This window comes from Eptesicus fuscus, chromosome 22 (genome assembly GCF_027574615.1).
Source record: "Eptesicus fuscus isolate TK198812 chromosome 22, DD_ASM_mEF_20220401, whole genome shotgun sequence".
In the NCBI taxonomy this organism is placed as follows: Eukaryota; Metazoa; Chordata; class Mammalia; order Chiroptera; family Vespertilionidae; genus Eptesicus; species Eptesicus fuscus.
The window spans coordinates 34396638-34409496 of NC_072494.1; the positions used below are offsets into that span (position 1 = coordinate 34396638).

General features: G+C 49.6%; 1 protein-coding gene across 3 annotated transcripts in view; it reads left to right on the forward strand.

Moving 5' to 3' along the window:
* Window positions 1-12262, forward strand: part of C22H1orf116 (chromosome 22 C1orf116 homolog) — a 30517-nt gene extending 18255 nt beyond the window's left edge. The window contains exons 1-4 of one of the 3 annotated variants that reach the window (XM_054711374.1): window positions 1056-1198; window positions 6232-6417; window positions 9003-9177; window positions 10382-12262. In XM_054711374.1, coding sequence (XP_054567349.1) covers window positions 6313-6417; window positions 9003-9177; window positions 10382-11991 — 1890 coding nt within the window. In that variant the 5' untranslated portion in view covers window positions 1056-1198; window positions 6232-6312 and the 3' untranslated portion in view covers window positions 11992-12262. Of the gene's footprint in view, window positions 1-1055; window positions 1199-6231; window positions 6418-9002; window positions 9178-10381 lie in introns of those variants that run through there. The other 2 variants (XM_054711376.1, XM_054711375.1) reach the window with 2 other exon arrangements.
* Window positions 12263-12859: the final 597 nt, after the last annotated feature.

Sequence of the window (12859 nt, forward strand, 5' to 3'; positions counted from 1 at the left end):
AATAAATGTGGGAAATTATTATGTGCATTGATTTTAATTTTTCTTCCTGCCCTTTTGACATCAAGGAAAACCTATATCCAGGAAAGATCAGCCTCCAGGCAAAAATCACAAGTGGTAAAAGTCACCTCCATACTTGGAAGGAGGTTTCTTCCTGAAAGCATCAGATTCTTCCACCTACTCTCTTCTCCCTGCTTCTTCTGGTTACCTACAGGTGCCAAAAATCCGCCATGGGAGGATTCGGGAGTTGCTACCCTGGAGGGAACTTATTTTGTTTTTATTTATTAATATTTATTGCTACCTTCTATGAACAGCTGAGACCAGAGACCCAATGACAACGAGCATGTTCTCTCCATTGAGGTTGTCCAGGCACTTTTGCAGCAGGGAACTCTCCGGGGAGAAAATTGTTTCATTTCCTGCAGAAATAAATGAGGCCAAGAAGGCCCTTGGCAATCTGGGGGTGGGGGGTGGGAGGGGGGGTAAGGGTGTGTCAGGTCAGCATCCCTAGTCTTAGACATCTTCTTTGTGGTCAGGAGTGGAGTTTGAAACACTATGAGCAGCTAGGCAAAGGCTTGGGGATGAAAGTGATTCTGAAAGATTAGAAAAGCCTTGAACAAAATTGGCCACAGAGGATTTTAATTTGGAGAATTCAGTGGGAAACTTAGTTCCAAGTGGAAGAAGGCAGCTCTAGATAGAAAACTAAGTTTCAGAGAGACACGTAAAAGAGCATACTGCCCAGTGGACTGTTTCTGTATATGAAGATGTAATTTAAAAAAAAATAATAATTTTTGCCTACTCCCTCACTGCCAACTCTCCTTTTCCAGTCTCAGCCCAAACCAGTCCCTCTTCCTTCCAGCCCTCCGTTTTTTAAAAGGGCTCTTTATTGGCTCTTAATGGGGGAAGGAATGGCAAGAGATGATTGGCTAAGTGAGAGCAGCACCGCCCTGCCCATTCCCCTCCCACACCTTCCCTGGAGAAACAGCTGGAATGAGAGGTAGGGAGAGAATGCTGTGATTGGCTGAGAGTCAGTGGCAGGGTGGGGCGAACCAGCACCGATGAAGCATTTACCTGTCCAGGTAAGTCAGGAAGAGGTCAAAAGAAGAAAACAGCAGGAGGCAGGGGAATCAGGCTCTGTCTGTGTCTCTGCCCTTTGAAATAGAAGGGTATTTCTTCCCTCTCTTCAGCCCCCCATCCAGGAAAGGTGAGTTCATTGCTAACCAACTATTGCTTATACTGTAGCAAGGTGTGTGTGTGTGTGTGTGTGTGAGGAGGTGGGGGGCTATGTGGGAATTCAGAGCTAGAGGCTTGTGGGGAGCCCTATACACCCCAGCTAGGGGGCTTTCCTCTTTGTTCCTCAACTCCCAGAGGCCAGTCGGGGATCCAAAAAGATTGGATTAAAGTGCTTTGGTGGAGACCAGGGCTGGAATGCGCTCCCCCACCCCCAACCTGCTTATTTAGGTTGGTTAAGCATACAAGGGGGGGAGGAGGGGGGAATAGGTTTGTTTTGGAAATTTCCATCTCTGAGCAATTCCAATTGAGTTGTGACTTTGGAAGAGAATAGTGGGAGTAGAGAAGTCAAAATGCAGGAAGGCCCAGGGAGTGAGAGTGGTTTTCCATTGCATTTCTACTGGAAACTCTCCCGTGGCTTTATCAACCCACAGACTATCTTTATTTAAGTAAAGGGTGCAGTGTGTGTGTGTGTGTGTGTGTGTGTGTGTGTGTGTGTGTTTAATAATGGCAATGTGATAATGGAGCTTTCTGCGGACAGGTGTGTAAGGCATGAGCTCTGCTGGGCTGTTTGTGAGGGGATGCGAGGTTTGGTTACCTTGGAAAAACTCCAGCTCAGGCTACCAGCTCATCTCTGGAAACCCCGTAGACAATCTAGTTGCAGAATCCCCTTTGTTTGGGTTCAACTCAATTAATTTCCTGACTTTACCTGTTAACAGACATAGAGACTGGCAAACAGAAAGCTACTTGGCTGCGCGGGGGCCTCACCCACATTTTTATGACTCTTTCACGGTAGCACGCCGACTCTGGTGGGAGTTCCGAGTGGGGCTCAGGCCACAGTAGTGCGATGTGCTTTCCCCGGGTGTGCTTTCCTTCAGGGCTCCCAGTTAGCAGCTTGTTTGACAGGTTTACCTGCATAAGGAAGTTGAATGGAGAAGTCAAAGTCAGAATAGTAAGTCAGCTCTCCATTATCCACTTCTGGGTGGTGGACGGGGGTACACTCTGGCCTGGAACTTTGCCCTTTGCCTCCTTTCTCCTGCTGCCGGAAAGAGGGAAGCGGGAAGACCCAGTGTCTGAGACACAAGCTGAGTGAATATACAGGGGTGGGCAAAAGTAGGTTAACAGTTGGGATCTCTCAAACAGAGTTTATTCTTTTTTTTTTTTTTTTTTGGAATGAACAACTATAAACCTACTTTTGCCCACCCTTGTATTGGATCTCCAGTCCTGGCAACTGGCGCTTTAGCCACACCCCAGAACCAGCCCACCAAACTCACTGACTGAGGGCTGCCATGGATGGTGAACTTGTCAGCAATAAAGACAACCCCCAGTCTCCAACAAAGCTCTTTTGTGCAGAGGATATGTATACCAACCCCTTCCCTCAAACGCAGGGGTGAAAAGGGGGATGAGAGCGAGGCCGTAACACACGCAGAAACTTGCCCACGTGCTCACAGAGAGGACTGCACACGCAGTGCAATGCAAGTCGTCCTGGTGGTTTCCTTGGGATCTTCTCCAACCTGGGATGCATTTCTGGGTAGAAGAGCAGAGACACCTGGTCTAAAGGAAATAGGCGACCTCCTTGACTTCTGGGGAGGGAGGCCAAGCCCTTGGAGGATATGGGGTGGCTCATGGGAGGAGTCTATTTAGAAGGCACAGAGAAAACTGAAATGGGGCCGAAGCCTTCTCCCCACCCCACCCTCTTCAGATGCCAGACTTCCACATGCTATTTATTGACTCTCCTCCAAGGCTTGGCTGGCTTTAGTGGAGTGGTTAATATTTAATGTGCCTTTGCATGGCCAGCCCTAACCATACACATTTCTTAACCCATTCCCTCCTCCCCTCAAGTCCTCCAAAGGTCAAGGATTAAAAGATACCAACCTCTCACCTGAGTGCTTGTACTCAGGCTTTTTATCAGGTTGAAATATCTCAGGTTTCAAAGGCTGCCCCCAAGTTTCAAGGTTGTAAAGTTGGTGGAAGGAAATGCAGCAGCCTGTAGATCAGGCCAAACTGGTGAGGGAGGGAGGGAGGGGGGGAGGGAGGGAGGGAGGGAGGGAGGGAGGAGGAGGGAGGGAGGGGGGGAGGGAGGGAGGGAGGGGAAGTGGGAGTGGGGAGAGAAGACCTTTTCACGGGTCAGACGCTGCGTCAGAAAGCAAGGTGTGGAGACGAGGTTGGAGCACTTCAGGACTCCTTGAACTTTGGTTTCAGGTTGGGATTTGTCTCTGCAGTGGTTATGTAGCATCTGATGATACGATCTCCAATGGCACTTGGTGTAATGTCTTTAGTATGGAGATAGCTGTTGTTGGGGCCAAACCTGGTCTCGGAGCATGAAGCTGGAGTAGGTCATGTACAGAGTTCAAGGTGTGAGTTAGAAGAAGGGGGACTGGAGGGCTTCTGTGCTGTCAGGGGCGGCCAATGACCTTCTTTAGGTGCATGGCCCTCTTGCATCTGGGCAGTCTGAGATCTCTCTGGAAGGGCAGGGGCCACCGGCTGTCCTGGATGTACAGTTAGAGGTCATTCCTTGCTTTCCTTAGGGAGGGGCAGTGGGTTACATCCTGCCTAAGTTATCAGGCTATTTTGAAGATCTCATTAGCATATTTAAAGTACTTTGTAAGCTTTTTTTTTTTTTTTTTTTTGAAGCAGTGCTATTCAGATTGTTTCCATTTCTTCCAGCCGCTTCAGGCCATCCTGGTTCGGAAGTGAGAGTGTGACAGGCACCCTAGGAGGAAGGAAAGGCTAGGAAACCACTATAAGCACTGAAGTGTGCTTGGAAGAACCCGGGTAGTAATTTTCTCTGAAAGGAAGAGGGAGCATCCTCTCACCCATTCACAGAGACTATTATATTAATTACAGTGAGCCACTTCCAATATTTACTGCCCCGGTTTTTCAGAGAAAACAAAAAATGGAGGCAAAAACTATGTTTCTGCATGTGTTACGGCAACGCTATAATCCCCCATGGTTCTACACTCACTTCTCAGAAACAGTGCATGCCTGTTATTTAACTGAAAGCATTGACCAGATTCCATTGCGCTTAATAGTAATAGGGTAGAAGCCAAAAAAGGAGGTCTTCCCATAGTTCAACTCCACAGACACTCAAATGGATGTCAAATTCATTCATCTAGCATTTCTTGAGCGCCTTCTGTGTGCCTCGTCTTACGAGAGATGGTTCCCCTTTTCTGTAATGGCATCAATCTCATTGAATGTCAAGAATGAGTTAGTACTATCTGAACCTAGACAGTCATCAATGGAGTGGATATATGAGGTGACTGAACTCCATGCACACGACTTCTCATGCTCCTGTTTCTTTGGGGTTCTAGATATTGGGCAACTAACCTCATGAAGGAACTCTAAGAACTGTCTTACCCAATGATGACTTATCATTGGGCATCTTTGGCATTTCTGGTCCTTCCTGTTCCCTCCCTATCTCCTGAGAGGCGCTGGACCATCATAAACTACAAGTGTCATTAGGGATCTTCCCTCTTCATTCCCCATTGTCCTGCTCCTCCCTACCTGCTCCCCCTGAGGACTTTCTCCCAAGTAGGAGGGGAGCTCTCTGAGGCCTTGTGCTTGTGAGCTCTGTGGAGCTGGCAGGCTGACACACCCAGCACAGCCCGAACCTGACTTGGGCATTGGGAGCAGTTATTGGTGAAGGAACAATGAGCCCTGAAATCCAAACCCCAAGTCCCAAGATCTCAAATCGGACACATTTTTTTTTTTCTAGGACATTTTACCTAGTATTGGAAGGGTAGGAAAGATGCTAGAAAACAAAGTATGGTGTCATGGGGAGAATATGGATTCAGAATAAGACTGTATTCTATATTTTGTATTCTACCTCTCCCTCAACTTTCCGTTTGGTCTGTCTATTAATCTTTGTTTTTTTAGAATTTTATTTTCACAAAGGAGAGTCACCCTGGCCTTCCCAACTGTGCTGGAGTGTTTCCCACAAACAGGCATGTGAAAATCCTTGTGATTTTCAGAGGGAAGACGGCCTTCCTTTGCTATTACTATTAGCACAATGAACTTGAAACGTTTTCCCCTGGGAGTTGGAGTTGGGAGGAAGCTATCTAGGACCTTTTTCTTGTTTATTTGACACAGGTTAGGAAACCTCCTTGGGATAAGTTCAGCGATAGAGGGGGTGATGCACAAGAGGAAAACTAAGTTTGTGCCAACCACTGTAGGTGCTATGCATCTGTGTCCAAGGCTAGGAGGATAATGGTAGCTTGCTGGTGGCTGCTGTGATGATGGTGCTGTTGACTATAACAGCAGCTAACAATCGGGCCATGCACTGTGCAAGTGTTTTCCAGGGACTATTTTGTTGTATCTTTAAGACAACCCTGTGAAGTAGGTACTATCAAGGGCCTTGTTCCTTCTTTCAAGCCTATAGTCTCCCATTTAAACCTGAACCCTTCTGTTCTAAACTCTTGTTTCTTTTCCTTCAATTTACTTTGATCCCAGATGGATTTTGTCCTTTTCTTGTTATAAGAACAGTAGTCGTTAGTTATTCATTGTTTAATATTTACTACCAGCTAAATGATGCTAACTGTTCTCATTTGATCCTTACATTAACCCTGTTTAACGAGGAAAAACAAACTGAAAGAGTCATTTGCTTCAAGTCACATAACTGTAAATGGCTAAACTGTGATTTAAACCCAGATCCAATGACCTCCAGAATCCAAGCTATTAACCCCTATAATATTTATTGTTTATAGTAATGAGGATGTAGGGTAAGCTCCCTAGTTCAGAGGAGAAGGTGACTAAAGGAAGTGATGGAATTTCCTTTCTGACTACATGCTTCTCCACCACCTAAGTCCGTCCTTCTGCATGTATGTGAGCCAGCTTGTGTGTCCTTCCCTGCAGGCTGGGGGGGGTTGGGTTTGGGTAATGGCTGTCCACGGCCCCTTCCAGCACTTTGCTTGCTTGATGTCCCTGCTGCCACGCTGCTCCAGGGCCTGGGCAGAGCCTTGCCGGAGCCCAGGCTTGGCTCACACATGGCTTTGATTCTTTTCTTTTCAGGCCCAGCTTGGGACATTCTTCGCTTCTCTTCGCTTCCCCTCTGGGAGCCCCTTTCGCCGTCCCTGCACCTTGCTTCTGGCAATGCCCGAGAGGGAGCTGTGGCCAGAGGGGCCTGGCTCGGAACCCGTGACCCGCATCGGCAGCTGGGACAGCATGACGAGCACCACCTCCACCCGCTCTGGATCTGTACGTACTCTCTGTCCTGCAACCTGGCCCGCTCTCTGCACACCTGCCCTGCCCTGCCCCGCCCTGCCCACCACCGACTGCTCCTTCTCTTTCATCTTCCTTGTCAGGGAGTGAATCACACCAGTTGATGCTTTCTGCCTCTGAGTCACCCAGGGCTCTATAGGGTAGGACAACCCCAGAGCGCAGTTGGACCAGTGAGACTTTCTCTAGTTTTCATTAGGTTGGGGTCTGAGTGGAGATGAGAGAGCAGGCCGGTGATCGGAGGTTGTGGTGGAAACTAGAATGCAGATCCTTGTAGCACCTGGGTTCCTGAGGTTCTCTGCAATTAGCAGCGTTATTTCAGCCTTTAAAAAGATCAAAGAGGCCAGAGTAATTAAGAGCCTGGGTTCTGGAGCCGAACAGATCTGGGTTCCTTAGTATGAGCTGTATGACCTTGGGCAAATTACTCCATTTCTCTAAGCTTCAGTCTCCTTAGTTTTAAAATGGGGATAATATTAACACTGAATTCATAGTGTTCTTGTGGGGAGGTAAATGAAATGTATATATAGCACTGAGCACATTCTCTCCCTATAGAAAATAATTTATGTATGAGCAGAGATCGAGACTCTTCCAAAGTCACTATGTTTAATTATTTGTGAATGGCACATAATAAATCGTCATTTTTCTGGGCATGAATTTAAATCTTAATTGTTGTATGGCTAGTGTGAAAGAGTAAATCTGCCCTATGTCCAAATGTAAGCTTTCCTTTCTTGTGAAAATTCATCATATACATAATAACACCTGAGAATTTATAGTTTGTGGCTTTAGAGGTATTTGAAAATGTAAGGATTATAAGGGTGTCTACTGTATGTCAAGGATGTTAATATAGTCAGTGAGCCCTGGTCGGTGTGGCTCAGTTGGTTGGAGCTTCATCCTGTACAACAAAAGGTGGCGGGTTCGATTCCTGGTCAGGGCACATACTTAGGTTGTGGTTTGGTCCCTGGTCGGGGCACGTATGGGAGGCAACCTGGCGATATTTTTCTCTCTCTCTCCCCTCCTTTAAATTGGTGAAAACATATCCTCAGGTGAGTTTTGATATGTAAAAATGGATTAGAAAAAGCAGCACAAACACAAAATCCAAAGTGCAGGCAATCTGTATATAATTTCTTTTTGACTTTCGATAATGGGGCCCCAGAGACATCTTTCTGTTTCTGTTAGGCTGAGGCCAAGATGCATAGTTACATACCACTAGACTCCGTATGACTGGGATTAAAGATATTCAAAAAGAAACATCCACGAAGGGTAAACCCAGAGCTGGCTTGTCTTTGTCAAGGCAGCAAAGAAGATCTTCGTTCAGAGAACCTCTGGAGTTGGCTTCAGGGCTTCCAAGGGTTATGTTTAGGGCTCCCCTTGAAATGTAAGTGCCATCTGTCAGTTGTCACTCAGTCAGCTGACAGATGGCACTTTAAGGAGTCTGGGACTGGAAGGGTTATTCCAACAGCTCTCTTCCCTCCTCCCAGGATATTTTTAGGGCTATCCCAAAATCTTTCCTGGCCATCTGAGTGGGTCTGGAGAATATATAACTCTGAAGCATCTCAAATATTAGGAAGCAGGACAAAGATGCCAGGAACGGACTTGGGTCATATTTCATATATTCCTATTTGCCCTTATAGTTTTCCCTTCAACCTCTTGTTTGGAGAGCGACTGTTCATGGATCTTCCTGGCCTGTAGAACATGGTCAGTAACCATCAGAAATGACCATAGCATTTTTTTTCTAGATATTCCTATGGGCTTTCCCATAATTCAAATCAGTTACTTAAGATTTACCTAATATTTAATACTAAATAGCTTTCTCCCCTCTTCCTCTGTACTCATCCAATTTCTTCACCCTCCCTCCTTAAGTTACTATTTGCTTAAGAAATGCACACTCATTTGAATGTTAGCAGAGCCAAATACTATCAAGAAGGTAAATACACACGGGGAAAAAAAATCCTGTATGGAATGCATTTCAGAGTCAAGCATAAATTATTTAGTAGATGTATCTGTGGCTAGTCATACCACTGTTCCCACTGACCTGGCAGCCAGCAGTTGGCTGCGTTTCCTGTTTGTCCTCATCCTGTCCTTGACATGCCAGGTCAAGTATGCAGAAGTACTTAGAAAAGTTGAAAGCAATACCTTTAAGTTGAAGGTCAAATCTTTATGTCGCTCGTATAATTTAGAGCTAACTCGGAGACACACCAAGTGACATGTTTGAGCAAAGAAGCAACAAATAATTCCAGAGTAATCGGAACGAGAACCTGGGACTGCTTCTGATCTGTGCTCCCAAGCATTTCCCCCAGGACTGAGCAAAAGCAAGGCCTCTTGCCATTTGCCTCCCCAGCCACCTGAGCTGGGTGCTGGTGGGACTGCAGCCCGCCAATCTCTGCCCTCCCTGGTGCCTACAGTTTCAGGAAGCAACTCCAGCAGGTTTGCAGAGTAGCACCACGGAAAGGTTTCCAGCTCTTCAGCATTCCTTCCCCAACACAGGGTGGTTCTCGGGCCCCGCCAGTTTCTGCCGAGCTTTCTCTCATAGCTCCCTTCTCTCCTTCCTCCTGTCCTCACTCTAGACTGACAGCTACGACTTCCTGTCCGCTGAAGAGAAGGAGTGTTTGCTCTTCCTGGAGGAGACCATTGGTTCATTGGACACTGAGGCTGACAGCGGACTGTCCACTGAGGAGTCTGAGCAAGCCACAACTCCCCAAAGTCCCCGAGCACTGCCCCTACTCCAGCCTGCTCCCCAGGGTAAGAGACTGTCTGGGGTAGCACCTCTAGCGAAACGCAGAAAATCTGAACGTCCTTCTGGCCACTTTCTACTTTGTTTGCTCTTGGCTCTAAGGGTCACAGGCAGCAGAAGGAGTGACCACACTCCCCTCCACTCTCCTGGCCAGAATAAAGCTTTGTCCCTGGAGGGAGGGAGGGTATGCTGACCAGCCAGCTTCCTATGCCTGTCTACATGTGTCAGAGGCCTGGGAGGGAGAGGGTTTGACCAGCTGCCACCCACTCATGGAGGAATTCTAAATAGATAGAACCACAGAGGTGAGGGAGGGGTGGGTGGTTGGCTTTGTAGAGTCTGAGTCAGTCTGGGGAGCTAATCTGGATGACCCAGAGGCGGAGGCTGCAGGAGATAAGGAGAGGGAGGGGCCCCTTAGCCTGAGTGGGTGGCACATTAAGGCCCTGGGGAGAGTGTGTGGAGAGCCAGTGGTGTTGAGGCTCAGTAGAAGGGGGACAGTGTGGCTGTGAGTGTGGGGTCATATGTCCCAGGGTGGGGTCCCACTGGAATCAAGGTTGCAATCATTCATTCAGCAAGTATTTATTGATAATGTGTTAAACGTCCCTGAAGCTAGAGCAGTAAATGGGAACACGGGGCTTCACTGCCAGCTCGGACTCACTCCCTGGCCCAGTGGGCCCGGTGCACCTGACTAGCTCACTGGAAGGAAAGAGCCCATGTCGCTCTCTGGTGTGGGGACAGCTTTGGCCATTACCCAGAATCATCCGGGTACTTACCAGTATGGGAAGTGAAGGAAGAAGGTGGAGCCCAACAAGGGCAAATCACCTGTTCATGCTGTTCGAGTTCAATGCTTCCATTGGACTCAGTTACCGGGGAGCCCCAAGATACCTAAGGGACTGTCCTGGGTCTCTCCCACCCTTGGTGCTTCTGTAGAGGGTCAGAAAGAGCCTGCATTAAGGACAGGGAGCCATCTGGGGCTGCCCTTTCCCCAGTTGTTGTGAAAAATTAATCCCTGGTGGAAAGCAATCTACTAGTATCGATCTGCTCATCTAAATGATATCCAGGCAAGAGTGCTTCCCCTTTAAGAGCAAAGAAACAACAAAAACAAAACCCATCCATGCAAATTAGAGATCAGAGTTCAAGGAATATTTGCTTTTCCCTTGGCAGCAGGGTTCTCACCTCTGTCCTCTCTTTGCCTGTTCTCCCGGCCCCTCACAGGACATCCAGAGGAGACCGTTGCTCAGCAAAGACTAGAGCCAAGGAGAGCAACCCAGTCCAGCTTCCCCCCTCTGCCTGAACCCCAAGGCCTGGGCTTCAGATCCGGCTCCTACAGCCTCCCCCGCAATATCCACATTGGTAGGAACCAGAACCTCAGGAAAAGCACCACCCAGACGAATAGCCACCTGCCGGGGGAACCCAAGAGGGTCATCCCAGACCCCAGGGAAGAGCAGCTCAGCCAGAGCAGGGAGCCCAGCCAGGCTCCAGTCCAGAGGGTCATCCCAGACCCCAAGGAAGAGCAGCTCAGCCAGAGCAGGGAGCCCAGCCAGGCTCCGGCGGGGCTCCAGGAGGCCGCCCTTGATTTGGACACAGCTCTCATCCCCCCACCAGAGGCTTTCCGGGACTCCCAGCCCGAGCAGGGTGGGGAAGACAGCCTGCCCACAGGGCCAGGGGAGAAGACCCCCGCTCCCCAGCTCCTCACGTCACTCAGCCCCCAGAAGAGAAAGGAGACTTCTTCAGAGGCTATGTCCCAAAACGCCAATGAGAAAGGCTCAACAGGGGCACCAGGACAACCTCGGCCTCTTCCTGCCATGTCGTCTCAGAACGCCAGAGCGGCAGATGCTTCCGTCCCACCAGGGCGGGATCCAAATGCCCAAGTGGCTCCCCTCACAGGGCCTAAGCCCCGGAAGCTGCCCCCTAATATTGTTCTCAAGAGCAGCCGAAGCAGTTTCCACAGCGACCCCCAGCACTGGCTGTCCCGCCACTCGGAGGCTGCCCCCGGCGATTCCGGCCTGGTCTCCTCCTCCCTGCAGGAGCAGAGGAAAGCACGCAAGGAGGCTCTAGAGAAGCTGGGGCTGCCCCAGGACCAAGAGAAGCCCAGCCCCCACTTAAGTAAGCCCACCAGCTCCATCAGACTCAAGGGGACTGGCCCTCAGGCCCCTTCCCCAGCCCCAGCTTCATCTCCTGCCCTGGCTCAGCCTGCACCTCAGGTCTCAGCAGCTGTACCTGCTGCAGGGAAGGCATTCGCTCCTGCTCCAACCCGGGGACCTTCTCCAATGAAAGCCCTGGCTCCCGCTCTAGCTCAGGGGTCTACTCCAGGCAAGGTTTTCATTCCCGCTCAGGAACCCACTCCCGGGAAGGTTCCAGCTGCCAAATCCATGCCAATTCCCATCTCTAGGGCCCCCGGGGTAAGTAGTCCCCTGACTCTGCAGGAGAGCAGCATCCCTGGGCTGAGACAGATGAACTTCAAGTCCAACACTCTGGAGCGGTCAGGTGTGGGGCTGAGCAGCTACCTCTCAGCTGAGAAAGACCCCAGCTCCAAGACCAGCACCTCTCTGGGCAAAGACCCCTTCTTGAGCAAAATCTCACCCAATGACTTGCGTAATTCCCGGCCCCGCCCTGCCTCCTTGGGCACTGGGAAGGACTTTGCAGGGATTCAGGTGAGCAAGCTGGCTGACCACGAGCAGAGCTCCAAGCGCCTGTCTTACCAAGGACAGAGCCGCGACAAGCTGCCTCGACCCTCTTGCGTCAGTGTCAAGATTTCCCCCAAAGGCATCCCTGATGAGCACCGAAGGGAGGCTCTGAAGAAGCTGGGACTGTGGAAGGAGTAAAGTAGGCCCTGGCCACCAGCACTGCCCGCACAACCTCGTCCCTGCCTCCTGTCATACAAGACGACCTTCAGGGCTCCACCTAGGAGCCTTGGCCACCTCACTGCTCAGGGGCTGGGCAGGGGTAGGCTTCTTTCCGACGCTCTGCTCTCTGAAGTGAAGAGGAGGGAGAGATCGGAGTCCAAGCCTACGCTCAGATTCAGGGTGGTTGTGCCAATGAGTACCCGATGAATCATCCTGAAGATGATTTCCACAGGAGTGTGTGTGTGTGTGTGTGTGTTGTGTGTGTGTGTGTGTGTGTGTGTTTTGTGTGTGTGTGTTAGGCTGTATATATCACTGAAATTATTTATAAGACACAAGGAGTCATTAAGAATCCTGCTCATGAAGATTTTTGTACATTGGGTAGCATTCGGCCTCACCAGAACTGGTGGAGAGGGGTGGCCAAGCCTGATAAAAAAAAGTCAAAGGAGACCATGGGTGTGCCAGTGCCACAAATGCAGCGTCACCTGAAATGCGGGTCTTCCAGAATTCCTGCGATAGATGGAGACTGGCTCATACTTTGCTCGATCCTTCTCTCCGTTCTGGCCTTCTGGACAGGAGCAAAGAGGAGTTGGTCTGTTATCTCTTCACCTGCTACCTTCTCACTGTCCCCCCCCCCCCCCCCCCCCCCCCCGTCCCAAGGATAGGACATGTTCCTGCAACTAAAAACTCTTGGTTGATTGAGAGCAGCAGAGCTCTTGTTGGTCTGAGAAGGCAGGATCAGTGGCCAAAGTGCACACCTCCGCTGGGGAGGGTCCTTGTCCGTGGACTTGGTAAATTCACTAATAAACTGTGAGTGGTCCTTGATTCTGTGATTTCTGCTCCTATCTCA